This window comes from Tauraco erythrolophus, chromosome 9, assembly GCF_009769465.1.
Source record: "Tauraco erythrolophus isolate bTauEry1 chromosome 9, bTauEry1.pri, whole genome shotgun sequence".
Classification (NCBI taxonomy): domain Eukaryota; kingdom Metazoa; phylum Chordata; class Aves; order Musophagiformes; family Musophagidae; genus Tauraco; species Tauraco erythrolophus.
In genome coordinates, this window is record NC_141473.1 from 31,163,731 (window position 1) to 31,188,743 (window position 25,013).

At 40.5% G+C, this 25,013-nt stretch overlaps 1 protein-coding gene across 1 annotated transcript in view; it reads left to right on the plus strand.

Moving 5' to 3' along the window:
• The first annotated feature begins 3,477 nt into the window (after positions 1-3,477).
• GLUD1 (glutamate dehydrogenase 1) overlaps positions 3,478-25,013 on the plus strand; it is a 30,206-nt gene continuing 8,670 nt past the window's right edge. Inside the window, exons 1-6 of the mRNA XM_086616255.1 lie at positions 3,478-3,913; positions 15,872-15,952; positions 16,794-16,849; positions 17,724-17,787; positions 19,464-19,558; positions 24,074-24,253. Coding sequence (XP_086472381.1) covers positions 3,478-3,913; positions 15,872-15,952; positions 16,794-16,849; positions 17,724-17,787; positions 19,464-19,558; positions 24,074-24,253 — 912 coding nt within the window. The remainder of the gene's footprint in view (positions 3,914-15,871; positions 15,953-16,793; positions 16,850-17,723; positions 17,788-19,463; positions 19,559-24,073; positions 24,254-25,013) is intronic.

The following is a 25,013-nucleotide window of genomic DNA, read 5'->3' on the forward strand; positions in this document are numbered from 1 at the left end:
TTAATCAACATATTTCCCATTTATGATGCGACTATTAATGATGTTAGACATAGGAAAAAGATTATCTTAGTCACCTACATATTCTCAAATAGCTAATACTTCAAATAGTACCATGTATTAAAGTAGCAGTAGTATTAGTGGATTCCTTTCTAAGATCACTTTTTCAATGAAACTTTAAAAGCTGACACATAATAAATTTCACTCCACTTTCATGAAATTGATAATTTACACCTCAAAGCTGTTAGTTGCTTCAGGAAGGGACAACGCAGTGTTTATTATTGTTTATATATATAATAAAAATAATCTTTTAAAATTATATGTAAAGATATTCTAGAAGCATCTTCAAAATTAAAATAAACTTGTCTTCCTCATCTGTGCTTCACAGATTTTAAATAAAAACTTATACCAATCTATCACGTACACACAGTTAAACATGACTTTGTTGCAGAGTCCATGAATCATATGGACAGTTCCTACCACACAGGCACTAAGTTTCCTCTGTGTTTCTCTCTTCAGATGCAGGCTAAGACCAACATTCAATATAAAACTAACAAAGTTAGTGACACTTCTGGTTGTGAATACAGAAAGTTACCTTTTAATCCACCCAAGAGGGTTTTTTTTTTTTCCCCACTGATACTACTGAAATGTGAAATCTTCTGATGGCACCTCATATGCTATAAAAGAACAAGAAGACATAGTTAATCTTTTATTATTGCAATTACCATTTTCATACCTCCTAAAACTCATCCTAAAGCACGTGAATTTTAATTTCCTCTGACAAATAGATTTTGTTTCAACTGCTCACCGCTTACCATATAAGAATATTGGAATGGAGTATATAACTCCTGGTCTTATTTTTCTTGAATACTCTCAGGCAGCATGGTTACTCTTGCCTCCACAAGGGATTTGAAGCAAATAAAAATATGGTAGGGATCTGCTGAGGGAGATCAGTTTTCTTGATAAAGTGCCAGTAAACCATACACATGATTTAATTCATAAAAAATATGCAAACAAAAATTCCTTAGCTATTTTTTTCATTTACAATATTTAAAGATTAAGAAATTTAACATACTGATTTAGTTATTCTTAGCATTCAGCACACAGCTTGTGGAATATTTTGCTGAAATCCAGTCTTGTTTATAAAAGAGGGCAGCTATGGTGCTGCCATTACTCCAAATACAATTGTGTGACTGAATCCACAGAGAGATCCACTTTGCTCTCATATTATCATGCCTCATACTCAGTCTCAAATACTGCACTGCAAACACAGCCTGATACTGCAAGCAGCTGATAACTGAGTAAAGCTCATAAATTAGAGACGCCACAGCTGAAGGCAGGATAGGAGCTAAGCATGTTAACCTTATTTTGATCTAAGCCTACACACTTGAGCAAAGTGGTGGATGGTATTTTTTATTCAATCTTTGCATCTGTGAAATAGTACTCTAAATAACCTATAGAACCAGGTGAAAATAATTAGCAGATAAAGACTAATTGCCACAATACCTTTCATCACCTTCTTTCCTACACATTTACAAAAGTTAGCAACTTGCACAGAAGTTGAGCTTTAGCTAATGAGAACATGGAGATGATGGAAATCAAGTAGAAGCTCAAAACTGATACAACCACTGAGAACACTGCAATTCTGTGAAGTGAAAACTAACACCAAAATGTAAGTTGTCTCTGAACCACCTACAGCACAGAAAGGAAAATGTAAATTAGTAAGTTTATTTCTGAAGTCCTGTGGGAATATCCAAATAACAAACCGGCCTAAGAACAAGCTCCTTTCTTGCTTTTGTTTCCACATTGACTACTATCAAGGATCTTTGTTCTGTAGACTACAGTCAGAAACTATCCTCATTACAGACACGAGGCAACCATTCTTATTACCGGTCCTTACCACAACTTCTCAGGAAGCTTAGAACAAAGAAATAACATGAAATTGAATATCGGTTGCCTGAAAAGTTTATGTCTTGAAAGAGTCTGGGACTAAGCTTCCTGTTGACAAATACACAAAAAAAGTTATATTACTTTCCCACAAGCCTTGCAGCACAGTCCTTGGATGCCCACAGTGGTTAGAGATTCCTATAAAGATAAAGCAACTTCCTGGTTACTCCTGCCTTAAAGGCATTGGTCTCCCACATGCCTAAAAAGAAAAAGCTCCCTGTATTTTCCAATCAGCAGCCCAAGCCTTCAGAAAGTGAACAAGTCTCATTTCTTCTAAAACCAACCTGGTAAAAATGCTGCAACACACTGTCTCCCATGCCCTGAAAGCAGATCTTACAGAGTTCAAAATAACATTCTTAAATACGTACTCAAAAGGCTGAGCTATGTAACAAACAACTGCCCTTAGTGGACCAGACCTAGTAAAAGGTGACAAGCTACTAACGCAACACCTGAGCGGGCAGAGCAGCCGTGTTACCAGATGACACAGGTGCTGACTTGAAGCCTCCGTCCCCACTTCACAGGGCAGTCAATTAAACACACGTGGATAAGCCATCTTTTCCTAAGAGGCTCCCTTCAAAACGAGTTCTCACAAAACCCGTACTTTCCCTGAACAGTTTTACTGCGGGGAAGTACCCGTATTCGCACTGGCGGTACGAGAGGCCACGTTTCAGGCCCAGCAGAAAGGCAGCATGCGGCAGCCCAGAGCCCCCCCCGACCCCGCCGGGCACAGGGCAGGGCAGGCGACGCTGGGAGCCGCCCGGAGGCTCACACTGTGCTCCACCGAAGGCTCCTTGCCCCCGGTTCTTCACCGGCAGCGGCGCTCTCCCAGCGCAGGGCAGCGCGGCAGAGCACAGGCCGCAGAGCGCCCCGCCAGCGAGGCACGGCGCGGCCCCGGCAGAGCCCCACGCTCCGCGCGGCGGCGGCCGGGAACAGTCACCTGGCGGGAAAGGCGGCCCACAGCGCAGCTCCACGAGAGCAAAGGGAAGCGCTCCCGGCGCGAACCGGCGGCGAGGCGGGGCCGCCCGCTGCGCGCCTGCCCGCCCCTTCCCGCCGCCGACCCACCGGAGACCACGTGGGGAGCGACCGTCAGCGACCGCCCCAGCCCCACGCGCTCGCCCGCGGCTACCATGCGCACCGTTACCCGCTGAGCCGCTGCGGCTTTACAGGGAGGGGAAGGAGGGGGCGCGCGCTGCCCTCAGCGCGCATGCTCGCCGCACCTCCTCCGCCCCGCCCACAGCGAGACTGCCGCGCGCCGCGCCCCCTTCCCCTCCGCAAATCCCGCCGGGGTCGGGGCGGGGAGAAAGAGGCGCAGGCGCAGTCGGGAGGCGCGTCGTGTTCCTGCCCCCCCCCCCCCCCCCCCCTCCCGGGCCCCCTCTGCCCCTCCGCCCCTTTCCCCCACCCCGAAGCTGTTTAAAGGCGGCGGCGGCGGCGGCGCCCCGCGCCTATTGTGACAAGACCGCCGCGCCGCGATCTGCCTCCGCCACTCCGCTCCTCCCGGCTGCGGGCGCAGCGGAAGCGCTGGTGGCTGCCGCCATGTACCGCTACTTGGGGGAGCTGCTGGTGTCCCGCCTGGCCGCCGGCTCGGTGCTGGCGGGCGCGGAGCCGGGCGGGTCGGCGGTGGCAGCCGCGGGCGCGGCAGCAGCAGCGGCGGCATGGGGCCAGGGCCGGTGCCCGCGGCGACACTACTGCGAGGCGGCGAAGAAGGAGGACGACCCCAACTTCTTCAAGATGGTGGAGGGGTTCTTCGACCGTGGCGCCAGCATCGTGGAGGACAAGCTGGTGGAGGGGCTGCGCACCCGCGAGAGCATGGAGGACCGGCGCCACCGCGTCCGCGGCATCCTCCGCATCATCAAGCCCTGCAACCATGTGCTCAGCGTCTCCTTTCCCATCAAGCGCGACAACGGCGAGTGGGAGGTGATCGAGGGCTACCGGGCGCAGCACAGCCAGCACCGCACCCCCTGCAAGGGAGGTGAGACCCGCCGCCCCCCCCCCCCAACCCGGTGTCCGGGCCCGCGGAGGGCCGGGCCGCCGTGCCCGCAGCGGAGCTTCCCTGCCCTTCTCCTGCCCAGCAGTCGCTGTCCTGCCGCGGGGCGGGCGCTTCCCGCGCCCCGCTCCCGGAGGTACCGCGGGGGCGACGCTCCGCTCCGTGCTGCCCACCCGGCCGGCAGCCGTTAACAGCCGTTCCGGCGAGGGCAGGCGGCAGCCTCCCTCTGTCACTCGCGGTGTCTGATATCCGAAGGGAAGGCAGGGGCGGTTCCTCCGCGGCCCTTCAGCGGTCTGCCGCCGGCGCTGCCCGCAGCCACCCCCCGGCTAGCCGAGGTGCGAGGTCTCACGGCAGCCGGTCGCGCAGCCGTCGCCACAGGCGCGGCCGGTCCGGCGTCAGGCGAGGTAGAGGGTGCGAGGGCAGCCCGCGTTGGTTACTCGGCGTGATGGAAAACATGCGGAAACCGCACACGAAGTGTCTGCTCCTGAGCTGGGAGCTGGAGAAGCCATCCCTTAACACGCCGCCTGCTGCGTTCGCGAAACCCGAGTGCTCATCCAGAAAACGTTAGTAGAGAAAAATAAGCTTTCTCGGTTACCGACTGGATACACAGGAAGAGCCAGGAGTGATTTTTCTAGGGAAAGCTGACTTGGCATCAGTGAGGCCAATAGCATGCCTGTGCAAAGCGACCAGGAGGGTGAATCCCACAGGAGCTGAGCTCACGTGGGATCAGCTCTGATCTCAGAGGACTCACACTCCCTTTTAGTGTGGGATAGATGGCATTTCCTTGAAAAACAAATACAGATGTCCTGCAGCATAACTTACTCAGGAACTCTGATCTTTGCGGATGGTTAAGTATTGGAGACCATTTCGGGACTGCCTCAAACCAGAGCTTCTGTAGTCTGTAAATACATTCCTTTTTCTTCAGCGTAGACTTTGTGGTAAATAATCACAGAAACTTTGCAGAAAGCAAAGTTTCCTCTGTGATTTCCTGTCAGTGAAGACCTCTTAACTTCTAGAATAGAGTAGGAAGGGTGTTCTTGATAATCAGTTCAGCTGGTGCATATGTATGACATGAGAATTTTTCTCTTTGCAGCACAAATAATCTGTCCTGGTAATGTGGTTCCTAACTTTCCAATATCAAATACGTAGTGAGTGTCCTGTGACATGTTCAATTCTTACTCAAAGGAGGCTAACTCGTAATAACTTCTGGCTATTACCTGGAACAAGAGTTACTGGCATCAGACTTAGTTGTAGCTGAAGTTGGGTATGACTGAAGCTTACTGTGTGGAGCTACTGTTTCTCTGCCATTGCTGTAATTTCTTTTAAAATACTGATGATGAGTACACGTCTGTTTTGTCACTGCTTAGGTTAAGTTAGTTTTTGCTGCCGCTTACGAGACCTTTTCTGTACAGCCTGTGTTACTCTTAAGATCACAGCTTGCATAATAAAATACAGTTCAGTGGCATTTGAAGTAACAATATAGTGTTTGACATATGGTAACTTTGAAAATTTCACATTAGTATTGCTCAGAACTGAAAGAATTAATGTTTTCATAACAAAGAATTATAAAATACTCTGTACGTGAACAAAACCCACCAACTGGGTGATTGGATACCTTCTGTTCTGATACCTACATTTCTAAATCCTCAACAGAATTTCTTGATTTTTAGTAGCATTTTTTACACCTGTCCACACTGACACTGGAGCAAACACTGGAGCATTTATGGAAAGTTACAACTGTAAATTTCAAGGCAGTTGGAAACGACAGCTAAAGAATACTAAGTCTCAGCAGCTTGTCTTTTTCTTCCTGTGCTGCTCCCCACCCTCCCGTGGGTTTAGGAAAGAATTGCAAATGATGTTTCCTTTCCAGTCTTTTCAGCGTAGTGATCGTAAATGGATTTCACCTTCTAATGCTCTCTAGGAATTTGCTCACTATCAGATGACAGATCTGGCTTTGTAGTAAATTGAAATGGGATGTGTGATAAGTGTAGGTTGGCTGCTTGGAACCTGCTATGAAAAAAGGTGGGAAGAAGTAGAACATTTGTACTTAAGCTGCAAAGAAAAGGGGTGGTAAAGATATTTCTGTCTTTTTGGTACATTGGATCCACTGGGAATGCACCAAAAACTTGAGCTTTTTTCTAAATGTGATTTTTGAACTAGAATCCTAGTAGGTTCTACAGGGAAAAACCCACAAAGCCTGGTGAAATACAACTCAAACTCCATAACAGTATGATATGGGAAAACTTGCCGAAGTGAGTGTCTCACACTCTGTGGAGTCCAGAGTCCGATGCAAGTAATTCACACCAGCAAGAAACACCAAGGGACATAAGCCTACCTTTGAAAAGAAGGGATGAGTTGGCATCTGGAAAGCTTGCAGAGCGGTAGGAGGAACACAGCTTCCAGATCTTTTCAGATGCAAAATTGCAAACTTTAACTTTGCACTTAATGAAAAGTAAAGTTTGATAAAATAAGGTTCCCTATGCTGATTTTTTTTTTTTTTTAAGGATCTGTATTTTCTGCTAAGAAAGAAATAGCCTTTAGTTACTGCTAGGTAATCACTAGCAAGTAGGGATGCTTTGTCATCTCTGTCAGTCTTTTAAGGAGCATCGTACTTTAAATGCTCATCTCTTGTATTTCTTGAGGTTTACATTTTATATCAATTGTAATCAAATTTGACTTTACATCTTTAAGTACACTGCAGAAAAAGTACATGGTAAGCCCGTTTATTACTAATTAGCTGAACAAAGAAACCAATGCTGGTTAAAGAATATTAAATACTGTTCAGTATGCAGATTCAACAAACAATTGAAGTGCACTTTAAGATTCAAGTACAGAATGCAGGAAAACAAATGTTTTTTAGGTCTTTTAAAGGCTGTCATTTAATCGTTTGTCGTATCTTTTTATAAACCCAATACCAAAATGCTTTGTTAGTGATTGTATGTTACTTCTGTATACTGTTTATTTTATAAAGTCATTTACAGATTTAACCATGAGCTAATGAAGAATTTATACTGTAAATCAAATTTTAAAATCTTGATTTGAATGCCCTAACCCTGGAGACAGCTCAATTACTTGAGGAGACAGACTAAATAAACATTTGAATTATCTGCACTTTAGCAGCACCTTCTGTTTCTACTAAATGTTTTTAACTTAACATTATAGCAGTTAGCTTATGTTCCTTCTGTCACAGGCATCATCTTCAGTTTCTGTGCCTGCTCATTCTCTTCTAGAGTGAAACCTCAACCCCTGCTTAGTAATCTAGCCCAAATCTGGAAAGTGACAGACTTCTTAATGCAAGGTTGATCTTTATGAAGCAAGTTTAAAACTCACATATGCCCGCAGTTGATACCTGCCAGTAGAAATGCAGAAGTTCCTTGACTGCTAGTCCTTCTTTACCTCCTTCTCTGCTGTCTTCTCTGCTGCCTGCCAATAGAAATAACTCAGAGAGTGAATACCAGAAGAGGCCTGATTTGAAAATAAGGCTCCCGACTGGGTGGATGCCTGGTGGCCTGAGACAGAAATGGCATGGCAGACCACATGGGTTGGGCTGGATGAGGGCAAATTCGAGATCAGTGTTACATTTTCTGCATAGGCAAACTTCTATATGTTGGTTGGAAACTTGACTGTCATATTTCTATTCAAGAAGTACGATGCTCTCAATGCCCTAGTTCTAACAATCTAAAGCGTAGTTAATAAAAATAGGAAGTTATTTAATGGCTTATCCTACTCACCTCTCTCCCTGCAAAACAGGTATAGGAACACAAGTCAACTTGATTGTGTCGGATACAGTTGTCACTACACAGTAGTGCAGGTGATTCTTCATAGGGTCAAGAGAAGAGCTTTTTAGGAAAACTGATGCTAAGCACTGAAACGTGCTTTCTTTTCAGTTTATAACTTGTGGGGTTTTTTCCACCTCATTGAGAGAACCCAGAAATAACATTTCTTGTTGCATCCTGTGGTACTTACCTATATAATTGTAGAAATAAATCCTGAGTTCTGCTTTGGGGGTTGCAAACCTTTGCAACTCAAGAAGGTGGTGACTCTTTTTCTTTTGGTGTGCTTCTGTGCTTTAGGAATCTTTCTGAAATGGTCACGAACATACCCATTTAAGTGGTAGGCCTCGCGGTATGTCCAGCACACGAGTCCAAGTTTTAAAGACTCCGTTTTCTGTGACTGACTGTTTACTGGAAAGGAAAACTCTTTAGAAGCCTCCTCATCCTGTTGAGAACATGGAGATAAGCAGTTTTCTTGTGTTGGAACTCGAGTTGCTTATGATCCAAACTTAGCATTTATATGGCTGGACTGATGCTGCGTGGTAGCTGAAGTCATGCTGTGGATCAGATCACTCTTTCCTTTGCTTGCGTGGTGAGTTGCATGCTAGTGGCCAGCACTAACAGGAAACCACAGCTGCTCTTGTTCACTGCACTGACAGCTGCCTGAAGAACTGAAGCAAACCAAACAGGGTACAGGAAACGAGATGGCTGTATACAGATGACTTTGTTGAAAAGTACTCCGACCATTCCTATTTAAAAATAATGAATCTTCATAAATAATTTTATCAGGTTCTGTGAAAGGTGTGAAACTGATTCAGCTGCTTTTTCATGTGGTTACTGACGGCTGTTTTCATTAATAGGTCAGTTTCAGAGAATAGATTAGTGAAAATAAACAATGTGCAAATATGAATAACCTTATTGAGTTCCTACTCGCTTAGTAGAATGGAAACGATTCCGTGTTCGTTAGGCAGAATTTACTGTGGGGATAAAGCTATTGAGTGGTTTTAAAACTTTTAAAAGCCTCTTCATGTTAACCAACTGAGAGATCTGTTATCAATGAACCAAAAGAATCAGAGCTGGGAAAAAGCCTAACCTTTTGTTTATGCTCACTCGAATTGCCTTAACCAAGTCTCAGCTGCTTCCTCAGTTCAGAAAGACTTTAGAACCATCTTTAGTTCCAGACTAGATTTAGTCTAACTTTCACTTACTAGGCATTTTGGAAAACTTTATCATACGTTACTTCAAAGTTCACTCTCTGTATATAATGACAGATGATTCTTACTTTCTTCACTCAGTTGACTTGGAGGTGAATCAATCTGATTTCCTGTGTGGTGCTGACTTGGCTGGTTAGTGGAAGAAGCTATTCTGCATTACAAAACTTCCCTGTCTTCTGGTTTTGGCGGCTTTTCTTCCATCAGGATTTATCCTTTTCACTTGACTTACAAGTTCATGTTAATGAGTTTCTTGCTGCAGTTTTCCAATTGCAAAGGTCTGAGGCTGATGCTAATCTCGGTGCCCAGATAGCCTCTGTGGTACACATTACCTCGTCTAAAACAGTGTACATACATCATGATGGTAACCTTACTTGCAAAAGAAAAAGCTTTATATGCAAGAGTTGGAGAGTACAACCCCGTGTGTTGCCTTGGCCATTGTGACGTTGTTTATTCCCCTTTGTAAGTGGGAGAAGTAAGAATTAGTGATATAAGGTATCTTCACTTCAACAGAGCTGTGTTTATCCTGGGATTGTATTGGTGGCTTTGCTTTAAGTCATGCATGTATGAAAGTTCCGAGGACATGTCTTTGGCCCAGGGGTCTTAGAGGGCAAGACATGGAAATGTACCTTAGGGACCATGCAACAAGTGGAACTATAATATAGACTGTCTGTAACAGGAAATAAGCCGTGATAGCTGACCTAACTTCAAAGGAATAGGTGTGTTTTACAGAAAAAAAGGTAATTAGCCTAACTGCGATAACAAAACTTGCAGTGTTATAGCTAAAACTTACAAACGCCTTATTTTCATAGGTTTTGTCCTCTTATTGTAGCTTACCTAACTTTACAATTAGTACAACAGTAGATATATATTTAAATTGCAAATTGAAAAAAACAAGACAAGGAATGGGTGTCTTGTGCTTTTGCTGTCCTTTAATGAACTAGTTGGAATTCTCAGTGAATTGTATCAGTTTTGTTGGTTTTACCTCTGATAATCTTGCAGGAGGCTATGCTTTCCTCTTCTGGCTATGAATCTTTTCAGTCTCAGCTTTTTCAGATAATCAGCTCATACCGTTTGTGCAGTAGCCAGCTTTGTCCTTGATCTTAAATAGTTGTTTTCCCTTGCTGCTGTTGGCTCCTTGTCTATTTATAGAGATCCTGCCTTTCTCAGCATTGGGCTTTCTGGATAAACACGTGTTGGAGGGGGTGAAGAGGGGAATCTCTTGTGTGATAGTCTCACACCTGTTCTCTGGGTCATCCTAGCAGGTATTCTTTGTTGCATGAATTGCAACAGCCCCATCTTGATAGGAAATAAACTCTTAGGAAGAGCATGGAATTTGCCTGCTTCACATCAGCACTGTGCTGGCTTACTGTTTTGTGGCTCCTATGGCGTTTGGACTAGCCAGGGCCAACTCCTGTGATACTTCCACCCTCTGCGCACATCCATGCGTGTGGGAGTAATATGTGCATGGAAGTGGTGTTACTGCATCTCTTTGTATCGGTTCTTGTTACTACAGTGTAGGAGTGTAGCTTAATGAGTAACCTGATCCTTTAGGTAGTTCTGTAGGTTAGACTCTACTTCACAACTGTATTTCTAAGAGCATAATTTCAGATAATATGTGCATGCCTGGTAATATACTAAATTTGCCATATTTGCATTTAAAACACAAGATCTACTAATGCACTACATTTTTTTTTTAATAGAGAATATTCTTGGCTTTTCTCTGCATGGAATGAAATAAATGTATATATGTATATGTTTAAGTTTATTTAAAGTGTAAGTATAGCTTATTAAAAGTATACAAGAAGTGATATACTGAAGTATTCTGTCTGGTTGAGTACCTTAATGGTCACTGAGTAGATACTTGTGGTTAAATCAGAATGGTGGGATGTGTCCATAGGGCAATCTCTCTCCTGCCCCAGGTTATAGCTGGCTAATGCTGAGTGGGAAGAGATAAATATTTTTATCTTCTCTCTTGACAGTGAATTGAATTTAGGAATCAGTCGTTCTTGTTGCTGGTTGGTGTACAATGTTCTTGTTTTCCAGGACTGAATTACTCATCTTGCTTTGTTAGATTATCTGGAATTTCTCCGTCTTCTATGATTACAAATTTGTCATTGCGCTGTTTACCACACTTTCCAAATGGTTAAATAAGACTAAACAGTTTCTTTATAGGGAAGGCTGGATTGTTTTTCTGTATTTAGAAAATTCTACTTCTTCTAAAAGAGCCTAAGAATTGCCTGGAAGATCTGTTCCTACTGCGTTAGGTGTCGGTGATTACGTAGAGTTTAATAGTAGTATGATCACAGTCTCACTTGCTTACTTCCCAAACTTCATCTAAATGAAAATCTTGTACGTAATCCAGAGTTAAAACATTAAGGAACTAAGGCATTGCAATAAATGCTGGAGCTGATTTATGGATTTTGTTTGGGGATTTTGCTGAATAGTTTGAACAAGGTGATCATCTTTACTGAAGCTCCTTTGGACTCTGGGTGTAATGTCAGCCTTTGGACAGTCAGGCAAGCTGTTAACCCACAGAGTCACTGCAGAATCCAGTCTTGCTAACCGGGAGATTACTGTGGCTGTAGTCAGTCCTAAAAAGTTTTAATGAGATCATGAAATCTGTTTTGCTGAGTGCCGTATGGATAATGTAGGATAGCTGCTGCCCTGAAACACTTGTTCTGATGAGCAAGCATTTTGCAAATAGAGGTGAGCAGAACAAATGCACTGTCTTAACAAGAATTGTCATGTGTGAAGGACCCAAATTAGTTTCAAAGATCAAAAGATGATCCTAACTAGAAGAAGACACCAAAGTTAAAGCAGGAGAAAAGCCTCAGTTAGATATTAATATTTCAGACTGATGCAAATCTGTTTCAGGTTCTGGGGAACTTGAGAGACTTGCTAAGATTTGCAAGATGTTTAGTGCAGGAGAAGTAGTTTACCAAGTGTTTTGCTCTGAACTGTTACTATGGCAACTGCTTAGTTTTGAGACTTGTCTTTGAATACTTCACGCTCATTAGTGGTGAGAGCATATGTAGATACTATCATTTAAGATCACTGCACTGAAAGAACAGGAAATAGTTACGCTAAGTTTCCTAAATGTAGATTTTTAGGCATACTAGAAGGGCAGTAGTCATCCTTGAAAAGTTGGTGTTTCTACATGTTTTCTAAGGAAACATAATAAACACACTGAACATCATGGGACATACTGAAATCCGTACAGTGTAAAATCTAGTTGGATGTATAGCCAGTTTTCTTTGAAATCAAGATACTTGTTACATGTCTGTTACTACATTGCTTAGTACAAACCTGTTGATTAAAATGGTAAATGACTGCTATTATTATAAAATCCAAAATACAGTCTTACTGATAATTACTACTTTGACATCTATTTTAAAAATACTGTTTCAGGTGCTTTGCTACCTCCATTTGGAGAAGTAAAAATTAATCCATAGCATCTATCTAAGAAGCTAAGCTTAAATCGTGAGCAAATTTTACTTTGGCCAAAACAATTACTGGGCTCAGTGCAAGAGGTAACTGGGTGAAGTATATTATCTCCAAACTACAGATCATAAAAGAGAAGTTTTAAAAGCAATGATGATGACAAAGCCTTCTCTTTATACTGACCAGTAATGAAACAACATTAAAGCGAAAACATTTCCTCATCTAGAATGTCTTGTGCATAAAAAAACAAGATCTCTCTCAGCGTACTGTTTAACTTCTTGGGGTGTGGCAAGGAAAGAGAGTTCTCAAGTAGAACAAGAATTCGTATGTTTTCCAGTGAAAAGTATTTTCCATGGCAGTGAGTCATACTGTAACTTGAGGCTTTCTTCAAACTATTTTTTTGTAGCTGGTTTGCTGTAAAAGTCACAAGTTTCCAGAGACTTACTGCGTGGGACTTGCCAGGGTTTAAAAAAATTACAATCTTGCTGTGTAGCAGTGACTTTTATTTGCTTATTATTAAGAATCTTTAAAAAAACCCTGGTATTTTATCTGTGTATACAGTCCATTTTTAGACTTAGGCTATTGAATGCATAGTACCACTGCCAAAAGAGCCATACAAATGCATGGCAATACTCTCCTCCTGCCAAATTAGGAAGCTGTCAAACTAAATTTCACTGATGTCCAAATAGAATAGAAATTAAGTCTTTTATCTTTGTGCATCCCCTTGCAGATGGAATGTAGAGCATTCTCAGATGCCTGCTTCTCATCACTCCTAACAGCTTAGCACAAATAACTTCCCTGTCAAGAGGTGGGCCTCCTGTAGAGTAATTATAATTCCTGGAAAACGGTAACTGGCTAAATTGTGAAAAGGAATGAAGTGTTAGCGCAGCTGAAATGTTGTCCACTCATGCCACAGAAGGGAAAATATCATCACACCTATCAGAGAACCTGGAATCCACACCTTGAACTATGCCTGGCACTATAATGAAAGCTTTTAGCAGATAAACTGGAGCAAAGTGGCTGGTGAAGTCAGCACAACTCTTAGAACTGACTAGTCTCCCACCTAAGAAGATAAAGCCAGCAGACAAGCCATTTCAATTAAAGCTGTTTAAAAGGCTAGAAAAAGAAGCTAAATCTTGCTTAAAAATATGAAATTGTCAAGAAAAGGACAGTTTCAGCCTCAAGTCTAAAAGTTTTCCGTAGTCTGGTGTATGTACATGGGTGACAAATAGGCATCTTAGCTGAAAGCCTTTCAGTACTTTGTTAGTCTTGGGGCTTTTTCCCTATTTCCCTTGGTATGAAAGTTTATTACAGTAAAGTTTATAGTAACCCTTGACTGTGACACAAGGAAATTGGGGATGTAACTGTTTTGCATATGTTTGAGTCCTACTTAAACTGCCACTTGTTCACCTTTTCAGATTCCATCTTCCATATGATGTGCAGAAGATGCTGCTCTCTCCTTTTATATTTTACTTCCCTGTTAAAACTGTATAAAATAACTATCCCTAACTATTTAGCCTGCTGCTACTTTCCATATATCAATAAACAACATTTTGTGTGCCAGCAGGAGCAAAGTTACAGCAAAACTGCAAGTTTGAATAAATATAGGGGTTGAATAAATACACAGTGACCCCGTTCAGCTGGGGGTGGAGGGGCAGAGTTCACTTCTGCCCAGCATAGATTGTGGCTTCAGACTTGATTGGCTTGAGCATTGCTCAGATGAGACCTGTCCCCAGAGTACCTGCTCAACCAAGAGGGAACGATGTCCCCAGGCAGGACAGTCAGTGCCGTAGGTGGTGTTTGTTCTTGCTCAGGGCTTAACAGAGGATAAACACTCCTGAAGGATCAGAGTAAGCAGTGTTAAAAAACCACATACGTTGTAACTTTGGCTGTTGTGTTGAGCTCTGATAGATTCCACTTAAATTTCAAATATTACTTCCTGTGAGAAGGTTCTTGAAAGCCTAGACATTAACACCTTACATATACCTAAGTTGGAAACTGGTTGGTTTGTTTTGGAGACCACCCTTCCTGCAAATACACATCAAATCTGAATTTTGTTCTGCAGAGGCATGGTACTTTCTTTTACTGATTGAACTCACGTAAGAAAGCAGCACTTGGCCCTCAGCTTTATTTGAGCAGCACTCAGTTCCTTTGAAACTGGGATTGTTTCCAGAGCATTCAGGAATGGCTTTCATAGCAGCACAGTGCTTTAGTTTGGGTAATGCATGCTGGCCTTTTTTCACTCCTGAGGACCTGAATATGGTAATTTCTTTACATAATAGGAAATCTGTGGTGCCTTGTCCTAGCATCTAAAGGACATTCTGTACCTGCTACAAACCACCGGGCAACTTGGCACAACCTACAGCAAAGGATTTGGGGAACAGAGGTGGGGATAATATATTCTTCATGGCTCTGTTATATGCTTAGTGATGTAGGAGAAGCTTGGATAGAAGCTAACATATGTAAGGGTTTTTTGCTCTAATCCCATGATTTTGGGCACTGTGCTGATCTTAAACATCATGTTTAGTCATCTGAAGTTCTATATATGTCCCCGATCAGTTTGGTTAAAAAATATTTTCCACTCTGCAGAAATACCTGGATTTTAGCTTGGATTTCAATCAATTTATTGGACAACTACAGCCCATTTTTTAGATGACTGGTAAGAGTCGGGCAGGTGACAGATCTCCCTACCTTTGTGTAATCGTTTTCCAATCAGTTTTGAACTGCCTTGGAAGCTGGGGTCACCCATTTTGCATCCAGCCGCTATCAGACCACAACAATTTGAATTTGCATCTGGACCATTTGTCAGCACATACTTGCAGTTCTGCTGAATGACTCAGAGCAGGGAATGCAGGTGTGGGCTGGCTTCCTCGTGGGTGCGTGATGGGTGGCCCAGTCACACAAGCTTGCTGGGATAGAGTTATTCCATCAAAATGTTTTGAACAAATTTGAATTAGTGGAGTGGCTTGCTGCTTTCTGTTGTGTGGCTGCACATAGCAGCCAGAGTCCTGAAGCTACATATGGTTTTTTTGGACCACAGCCAACATATTGCAAGGCTCATAACTTAACAGGAACTTGCATTACTCTAGCAATTGATTATAACCTGTACTGGTAAGTTATGATCAGGAACAAAGTTTATCTTGTATATACACTGAATGAAGTCCAAAACTAAAGATCTTATGGAATGCTGATGAGCTTTATCAGCCTCTTGAAAACTCTACTCCGAGTTAACTTGGCTCATCTTCCTCCCCAGGAATATTCACTTTTATTCCAAGGTTGAGTGCTGCCGTTCAACTACTTAATAGAAAATTGGTTTAGTCTTGAACTTCTGCTAAGTAAAAGACAGATTTCTAAGTAGGAGAATGCAGAATTGTTCTTTAAGTCTTAAAGCAAATAAGTTGATAAATTACATACTTGCATGTTATAGATGGCTAGTGTAGAACTAACCTTCCCAATTTATAAATACCTGTGAAATTGTTCAGTGAATTCCTGTTTTTCTCATGTGTCTTCTGCAGGTATTCGTTATAGTTTGGATGTTAGTGTGGATGAAGTGAAAGCCTTAGCATCTCTAATGACTTACAAATGTGCTGTGGTTGGTAAGTGATGATTTTCAAGCAAAGATAATTCTTTAATTTCAATCAGTACTGACGTAATTTACAGAAAAAACATCTAAAGGATTAAATTAAGTTTTAGACACTAATCTCTGATTAAGTCTCCCATCTAGCAAGATGGGAAAAAATATATAGTGACCAAAATAATAATACATATTCCCTCTGCTCTTACTGTAGATACTTCAATAAAGTTGCATTTTCATTTCAAAAGTCCAATTTCTGCTAGCTACTCCCTCCCTTGAAAGTTTTGCCTATTGAACTCCAATCAAAGTATGACAAACTTGGATTAGGAGGGGGCTAATTTTAGGGGGAACAGATGGAGGCTGTAAAGGGTTCAGGCAGGGGGGCTGTGGAGAGAGAAGGATAAAATTCCTTTATGGGTTATAAAGAAGTATAATTCATACATGGCTGCTAAATTGTAAGAGAATTAGGAGTAAATCTGCGCATTATGTGTAAGAAAACAAAATATTTCCTTCATGTATCTAGAGACACTTAGGACTTCCAAAGTAAAATATGAGCTAAACCAGTAAAACATAAACTGTAAAACTTCTTGTTTCTACAAGTACCAAGTACAAGAGCTTGAGGCACAGAAAATTTAAATCATGAACTTTGGAGTTTCGAAGACCATTTTCAAGCTGCCCTTGAAAGATTTCCCATTTTTATAGGTGCACCTAGATCAGATTATAGCTTACACTTGTGAAGCCCTAAGTGTGGCAAAACCAAATTCACCGCTAAAATCAAAGATATTATATACTCACACATATTACTGATGTGTTCTGCCTTTATTGTTGAAAAAGTAAAATGGTTTTCCTTTGCATTCTTGTAGATGTGCCATTTGGTGGGGCAAAGGCTGGTGTCAAGATCAATCCCAAGAACTACACAGTAAGCTTAATAGTAGATAAAAATTCAGTTATCTGCAATACTGAAGCCAGCCAGTTAAAAAAGCTCTTCTAAGGGCATTATTGACCACTTAAAACTTCCTGCCAACTCTGCCTCTCTAAAGACTGAGTTTAGCTTGTGCGTGAAATAGGTAGGACAAGAATTTTTAGGTGGTCTATGTTTCAAAGGTAGAATACTTCCATTATTTAATGTATTACTATTTTTCTTAAAGTCAGGAGACTAGAAATAATTTGAAACCTGCAATTTTTAAAGTTGATACTGTTAATAAAGGGTTAAATTAAATTATTCTTAGAAAAAAGTTAATTTTTTTTTATTTGGACAAATAGTTTTATGCTCCATTAAACCTTTCTATGCAGTGTTCCAGCGTGAATAGTAACTAACTTGGCTATAAAAAGTTTACCACGGGCTTGCCACCTTGCCCTAATTGAAATAACTCATATAGAAACGAGTACTAGAATATGTAACAGATATTCTGAGCTCAAAACTCCTGTAAGGATTTATTGATTGTGTTGATTTCACAACCAGCAGGCTGGCTAGTGCTGCTGCTGGTTACAGATCCCTCATATAGGATGTCAGATTTGTTTGCTGGAAATCTCTGCTACAAGCACAGGTGGTTCTTCCTGTGCCACACTCCTGACTTGTCGTGGGTCAGAATGTACAGAAAGCAAGCCGAACATTTCCTTGTGCTGCCTGAATACCAAGGGTCTGTTAGGGAGTGGCATGTAAATTATATAAATATATGAATCATCCTTTCTTCTAAAAGAAAAGGGCGTCTGTTTATGCTTGGGCATAAGTTCTAGCAAACATTCATAAACACTAATGATTTCTTGTGATATTTATTGCATTTTCTCTGCAGGACAATGAATTGGAAAAGATCACAAGAAGGTTTACCATGGAGCTGGCAAAAAAGGGCTTTATTGGTATGTTGTGCAATTTTACTGTTAAAATTTAGGAATCTGATTTATTGTACCTTGGCAACGTCCACTAGATAGAATCCTTAAATAACTATTTTTAGGAGCTGTAAATAATTTGGGTATAGAACTTTCAGCCAGAGCCACAAAGAATTGAGTCATTGCATCTTAGTGCATTTTAAAGGGAACTGTGTCTAAACTTCTTTCTGGTGCCTGTTCTGCTATGTAAAGCCACAAAAGCTGAGCTCACAGGATCCAGAATGAATCATGTTTCTCTTAAAGGCAGATTATAAAATTGTGACCAAGTTTGTTGCAATTTTGGTCTCTAGTATCAAACTTGTTACTGTTTCCTGTAGTCTCAGTTGAGGCTTTTGGCAAATATCTGAGGAAACAGAGGAAGGAAATAGATCCACCCCCGAGAAAGTTGATGGTTTCACCCATGGCAACCACAGGCTGCAAGCAAAGCCTAAGTACCTGTTATAAGAGAACCTCAGCTTCTGTAATATTAGTAGGTGTTTTATTCAGGCTCTCAGCCCTGAGTTGTTCTGTGAGCTTGATGTCTGGAGTTGCTGTGTGGAAGTCTTCTCTGGAGAAAGCTGAATGTTACTAGCTCAACTTGTAGCTAAATGGAGGATCTTTAGCTGGAGGAGGCTCTTATTCAAGTGAATAACAAGGCATGTAACTAGTTAAAAGTCTGTCATGTATTCCTGATGTCTAACTGCCTCTGGGAATGTATATCCATTTATTTATGCATTTTCTTGCTCTTCAGCCAGAGTGTTTGCCATCTGCTCTTCCAGCCAGAGTGTTTCTCATCTATATTAAGCTTCTGCATAAATATGCTTAGTGATGTTACATGTGGCTAGGGTAATACTACACACTATGCCAGCTATAGTGGTTATTAGTTCAGCAACAATTAAAATGGCTTGATTAAATTTGTCTTCCTTTTTGGCTCTATGGTTGGTGCTATGCAGCTTTCACAAATCTTTTAAAAATACTTAGAAAAAAATTGATAAAGACAGAGTTGCATTTAAAATCTTGCTGAGCAAGTCCCTCTGATCTTAAATAGGCTGGACAAATGCTATTTTCAGTTATCTAGAAGAAACACACAGAATTTGTTTTTATTACAACAGATGTGTGAAAGCTCTTTCAAAGGTTTATTTCGTCAAGAAAGATGTAATGTCTCTTTCTTGAAGTGAGCGGTAAAATCAAATGCATGTGCCACAGTGCAATGACTAGGAACAGCTTATCCTCAATTTTTAAACTCACCCAGAAACAAAAAGGAAATTATAATGCAAAAAAAAAAAAAAAAATTAACGTCATGGTATATAGAAATCATACCTACATAGCACCCTTCCTGTTGTTACAGCAAAGATTATCCAAAAAAGCCTACATAAATATGCTTTTGATGTTTTATCTTACTCTGACTTTTTATTGACAAACTGACCTTCATATTACTGAGTGGCTTGTGTGGAAGGTTGGAGGATTTGACAGTATTGTACAAATGCGTGATACAGCATCTAAAACTGAACTGAATCCAGAAGAATCTGTTACTTGCATAATAAACTGAGGATTGAACAAGACAACACTTCTTCTCTGCCAAGCCCTGCACAGTTCCCAAGGGAATAATGGTTGAAGATAACTATTTGTGTTTGAACCTTAAAAGCTGCTTTCGCTGTTGCCAACAGGACCTGGTGTTGATGTGCCTGCTCCTGATATGAGCACAGGGGAGAGGGAGATGTCCTGGATTGCTGACACCTATGCCAGTACCATAGGGCACTATGTAAGTTTTTAGCAGAGGCTTTGAAGGAGAAAAGCTTCTTAGTTTTTGCAGAAATCCTTTGATCTAGAATATTTATTACCATGCTGCTTAATCATATAATTTTATTTAATTATGTGGATCTAAATATATATTTGCAAACTGTGACAACTTAGTTGGTGAGAAGTTTTTAGGGTACAGCTAAGGAAAAATAGCTTTAAGGTTAATGCCTTTATACTAGGCTTAAGTTTATCTAATACAGTACTGATTGCAACTGTTCAGCAGAAAGAAAATACACTGATTTTGAAGGTCTCATACGTGGTCTAAAGTTGGTTTCTATTTCTACCATTTTGCTCTGTTTTTCAGTAGTACTATAATTACTAACTTAATGTTGTTAGTTAATATATTGTCTTAAAGTACTGAAATGTTTCTATTTCGGACTACTGAATTTACAAGTGTTATTAAATAAATGCTCGTGGTTTTGTGCATTCAAGAGATCATGTAAATTATGTTCACACTGATAGTATAACCTGTCAAAGTATTAAAGTTCTCTGTGGTCCCCTGAAAGTAACAAGTAATCAGTGCAGACTTAAGCAAATTCTCCAAAATGTAAAGCAAAAGGACACTGATATAATTTATTGCCCAGAAGGCAATTAAAAACAAAAGTTTTTAAAAATTAGTTTTTAAAAACTACAGCCCTTAATTTGGCCTCTGTCCTTATGTTGCAGGAGTTATTTTCACCTGTTTTGACTGTACCAAAAACATGACTGTTGACCAAACACTTCTGTTGTATACTTTTGAAAGGCTGGACAAAAAAAAAAAAAATGTATTATGGACAACTTATTTCTTAAGCCTATACTGTTTATGCTACCCAAACTTTCTAGCTTCTCCTTCAGATGTTGTTTCTGCTACTCCAGCAGGTCATACTTTGCTAAGGAGTCTTGCCATAGCTTCGTATTAGTGTGTTAATATGCTAAGCTATTGCACATTTGCATATCCTAGCTGCTTTCGAATTAAAAAGACTCTTTATTTTTACTTTCTGCAGTCCCTTCCAATAGTTCCTCAGAAACACAGCAGGGTGTGTGTCCCCAGTAGTAAGGCAGTACCACCCAACACATATTTCTCTCTGGCATGTCTGTTCAAGACGTGCCTGGCTTTCCTGAGACAGTCTCTTGACAGAATATTTGTCTTGTGCTGTCTGATGCCTTTAACAATAGAAGGATGGAGTGGCACAGGTTATTCTAGATCTGAAATGTAGTCTAAGGTATCTTATGGGGGGGGAAAGGAATGCTTGAGGAATAGACTGTGTCATGCTGATTAGTTGAGTTTAAATCACTTTTACACAGAGCTGTCTGTTATGTAGGGATATCACTATAAAACATGACTTGCTTTTTGTTATTCACATATGTAAATATAAATATTTTATTTAAAACTGCAAACCTGATAAAAAGGCAAAATTATGACTTCAACAAGACTTCAACATGCAGAGTGGCAACTTGCTCCCTCGGTCATAACTTAAAATTCCAACATTTAAGAAAACTACTGCCTCAAAGCATTTTAAGTTTTAACATTTAACTCATTGCACTAAAACACATTTCACTGTGATACAACAGTACTTATTGTGACTGACACAGAGGACTCACAGCACATGACCTGCTTTAAGATTTGCTATATTAATAGTTAATATTCAGTTTTATACACAAGCTTCAATTTCTTTAATAGGTGGAAAACTAAACACTCAGAAGATTTTTAAATGGCTGAATTTCTTATTCTTTTCACTTTGTCATGTCAGCTTGTTGTGTAGTGCTACACATACACACACTTCAGTGACAGAAGAAAACAAACAACTACTGAGGATAAAAATACAATTTGAAATTTGCTACAACAGCTTCTTTTATTCCTAGACTCTCTCTGTATGGCAGTATCTTATTCTTGAAGAACAGAAAAACCTGAGAGGATTTAGGTACATCTTTCTGAAAAGTTAATTAAATTGAAATAAGAAAAAAAATGAGATCAGTTTACTTAATTTTGTTGAGTTGCTTGTTAGTACATGGGAGAGATAAAGGTAGCCATAGTGGAACTTATCAGCTACTGTGGAGAAAGACTAGGTATAGAAAAGGAAGGTGAGAACTCTGACAGTGCTGTAAGAAGTGTAATGATCTATCAAAACCAGTTTGTAGAGGAGGATGTTTCAGGTAACTATCTGGTTATCTATTATTCACCAAGAGCAGAAGTAAAGGTGACTAAGGAATACCAAATACTTACAAATGACTGTAGGGGAAAGTGGGAAAGGAACTAAGAGCCAAAACTGACCATGGAACAAAAGAGAAACTAACCATAATTCAGAAAACAGATGGAAGCAATAGGAGAGACTACATGCAGTTGAGTGGAAAGATAACTCTTCAGTGAGAGGGGTCTGAGAAATCTACAGACCTGCTGAGTCAGTATGGTTGCACACAAATGTGTTCAGGGAGCTTGAAGTGAAAAGGAAAAGCCAAATAACAGATACAAACAGATAGGGGAAGTCTGCTCAAAACCTAACATACAGAGCCAGGAAGCCAGAGAGACCAGGAGAACATTATTGCAGCATGGAAGGGGGTTAAGAAACAAGCAAAAGTTCAGTGTCTGAACTTTGCCAACTAAGTTCATAGACTATCAGTGCTAATGTAGAAGTCTTTATTTAATGCTAGCCATAAGCCATTTTACAAGCTTCTCATTAAAAGCCACGGTCTTTCTTTTTGACCCAAGATGTGTTAAACATTTTTTTGATTGACTTAAAACACAAAGTTTTTAGGACTTGACATCAACTATGGTTTGTATATGTGACTTTAAGAAGACCCAGACCTGCCCTCACCTCATGCTCTGTTTTCTTGCCAAACCATGCAAATCTTTAATAACTACCATGTTAACTGTTCCAGAAAATCCATCTTAAGTTGCTGGATCACCAATTTATACATGGCTAAAGTTTTTGATTAAATTCATCCTTTCCACTCTTGTGTACTTCCTGACACATCCAACTGACTTCTGGGACATGGGAAGGGCCTTTATAATAAATACATTCTGCATATGATAGGAGGCTGTATTTCTTCAAGTACTTATAAAACGTACTTCCTCCATTGTGAATGCATGAAGGATAAAATGTAGTCTCAGAATGAAAACCTAAAAATGCATCAAAACGCCAGGGCAAGTTGTTCCTAGCAAAACACCACCACGGATCTTGTTTATAGTCCATGTGCCACCAGAGGGAGCATACAGCTTAGTGAGAGCAACACAGCTGTATTTTGGGAAACTGAATCGGGAATGTTGTGGCAAGCCCAGCATCACTTTTAGCGTTTTTAAAGAGGGGTTATCTTTGGCTTTATATAGTTAACTCACTATCATTTTCAAACAATAAATAGTTTTTGTTTCCTTTATGGCTTTAGTCATCTCCTGCCACTCTGTCTCCTCTTGTTTTTGTCTGCTCCTTTCCTTCCTCTCACCAAGCGTCTTTTGCTCACACCACAGGCATGCAAATGCATTTGGCACAAGCGATGGAGAGGAGGGAGCCTCCCAGTGAATGTGTGGCTAGTGGAATAGAAGCCCATCCGGCTGCTGGCAGACTTATTTCAGTGAATTCCCTTTCATCCCTACTCTTTTACTTGTGTTGGATGCCAAGCCACTGTGTGACTGTGCTCCCAGGGTGTGAGAAGCATGGGAACCAGTGGTGACAGGAGAGGGAGGCCCAAACAGTGTCTAGTTGGGAAGAAATTTTTTCAAGTTATTGATTTCAAAATGAAAAAAATAACTTCATTTTTAAATAGTCTATTTAAATTTTAAATAGTCTATTTTATATTTACTTCTAGCTGTCTAGCATATGGAAAATTTAATTTTATTACCACCAAATTAATGATAGAGGCTTGATTGTATATATTGTTCTTCTGAATAAAAGTAGTACATACTTATGTAACATTTCCTATATGACCTTTGTACTGTACATTTTCCTCCAAGATCAAACATCGCTGTATTCTCACAACTGGAAGGTATTAGGCCTGTATTGTTGTTTGTAAATAACTGAATTTGGTATAAAGGAACACTAAACACTCTTTACAGATGATTAAACAGCTTTAGCAGTGACCAGTTCAAGCCATTTAAAATGTCAAGAATAATGATGGGAATTATGGCTGTAATAGGAGCTGATTTTGAGAAACACATCCCTCAAAGCTTTTTGATTTGTCTGTTCTTTGCTAACAGTGCAACAGAGATGTCACCATACTTAGGTAACCACAGACCGAAGTTCACATATACACTAATACAAAGAAAAAAAGAGGATATCCAATATTGCATTGCACAACCTTTCCATCGTCTACTAGACTACTTCTGAGAAGCTGTTCACACAAGCTCAGGAAGGAAACCATCTTTTCAAACTAAATGTATATAAAGTATATTATGTTCTGACTCTCACGATTCCTGTTCTCCCTTATCTCTAAAGTATACAGAACTTCTTATTCCAGCTGTTCTTTGAATAATTCCATAGCTCACAAGTCCTTCACTCTTTTACAGGACATTAATGCACATGCATGTGTAACTGGTAAACCCATCAGCCAGGGTGGGATCCATGGGCGTGTATCTGCAACTGGTCGTGGTCTTTTCCATGGAATTGAAAATTTCATCAATGAAGCATCGTATATGAGCATATTAGGAATGACTCCTGGATTTGGCGATAAAACATTTGCTGTTCAGGTAACTTTTTTCCTTCAACTGCAGGGAAAAAGTAGTAAACAAACTTCAAGTAGAGCTGCTTTTAAAAGGGGCTGTAGCAATAAATTCTGTTAGGGTTTTACAACTTCACAGTTAACCTTTACTCTCAAACTTTAGAAACACTTGTCAGGCTACATAGGTGCCCTTTATTTCGGACTGTTTTTTAAAAACTGAACTTTTGATTGCACTCTACAGGCACAAAGCCAAATCTCCAGTCTTTATAAACATAAACTGCAAAGAACAAAGTGAAATACTATTACAGGAGTTCTTTAAGGCATTACATGCTTTTCAGTGAGCTGAGATGCTGTTTCTGCCTACACAATTTTTTTTTCTCTGTTGTGTAATAAAAAAAATTAGGGAAAGAAGGAATTGGGGGTTATGTTTTTGTTCCATTATGGAATAAGGAGTTAGAAAAGTATAAACTAATACCTTATCCTAAATTTGTAGGGTTGAATGTATGTTTTTGACATTCATAAGACTCCAGGATTTATGTAGTTGAATTTTGAAAGGGTTTGACATGCAGTAATGTGGGTTATCATTCTTAAAATTTTGAAGAAATAACTTATTCTCTTCAGCTTTGAACAGTATGTTAAATGGAGGATTTGAGGGATTGCTTTGTTTTATTGTTTTTAGTACCAATGCACTGGTGGTTAGAAATAGCTGAGTAACTGTAACCTCCAAGTTATGTCTCTGCCCTGCACAGACCCAGCAGCACACTCCTCTCTCTGCACTTTGGCATTTT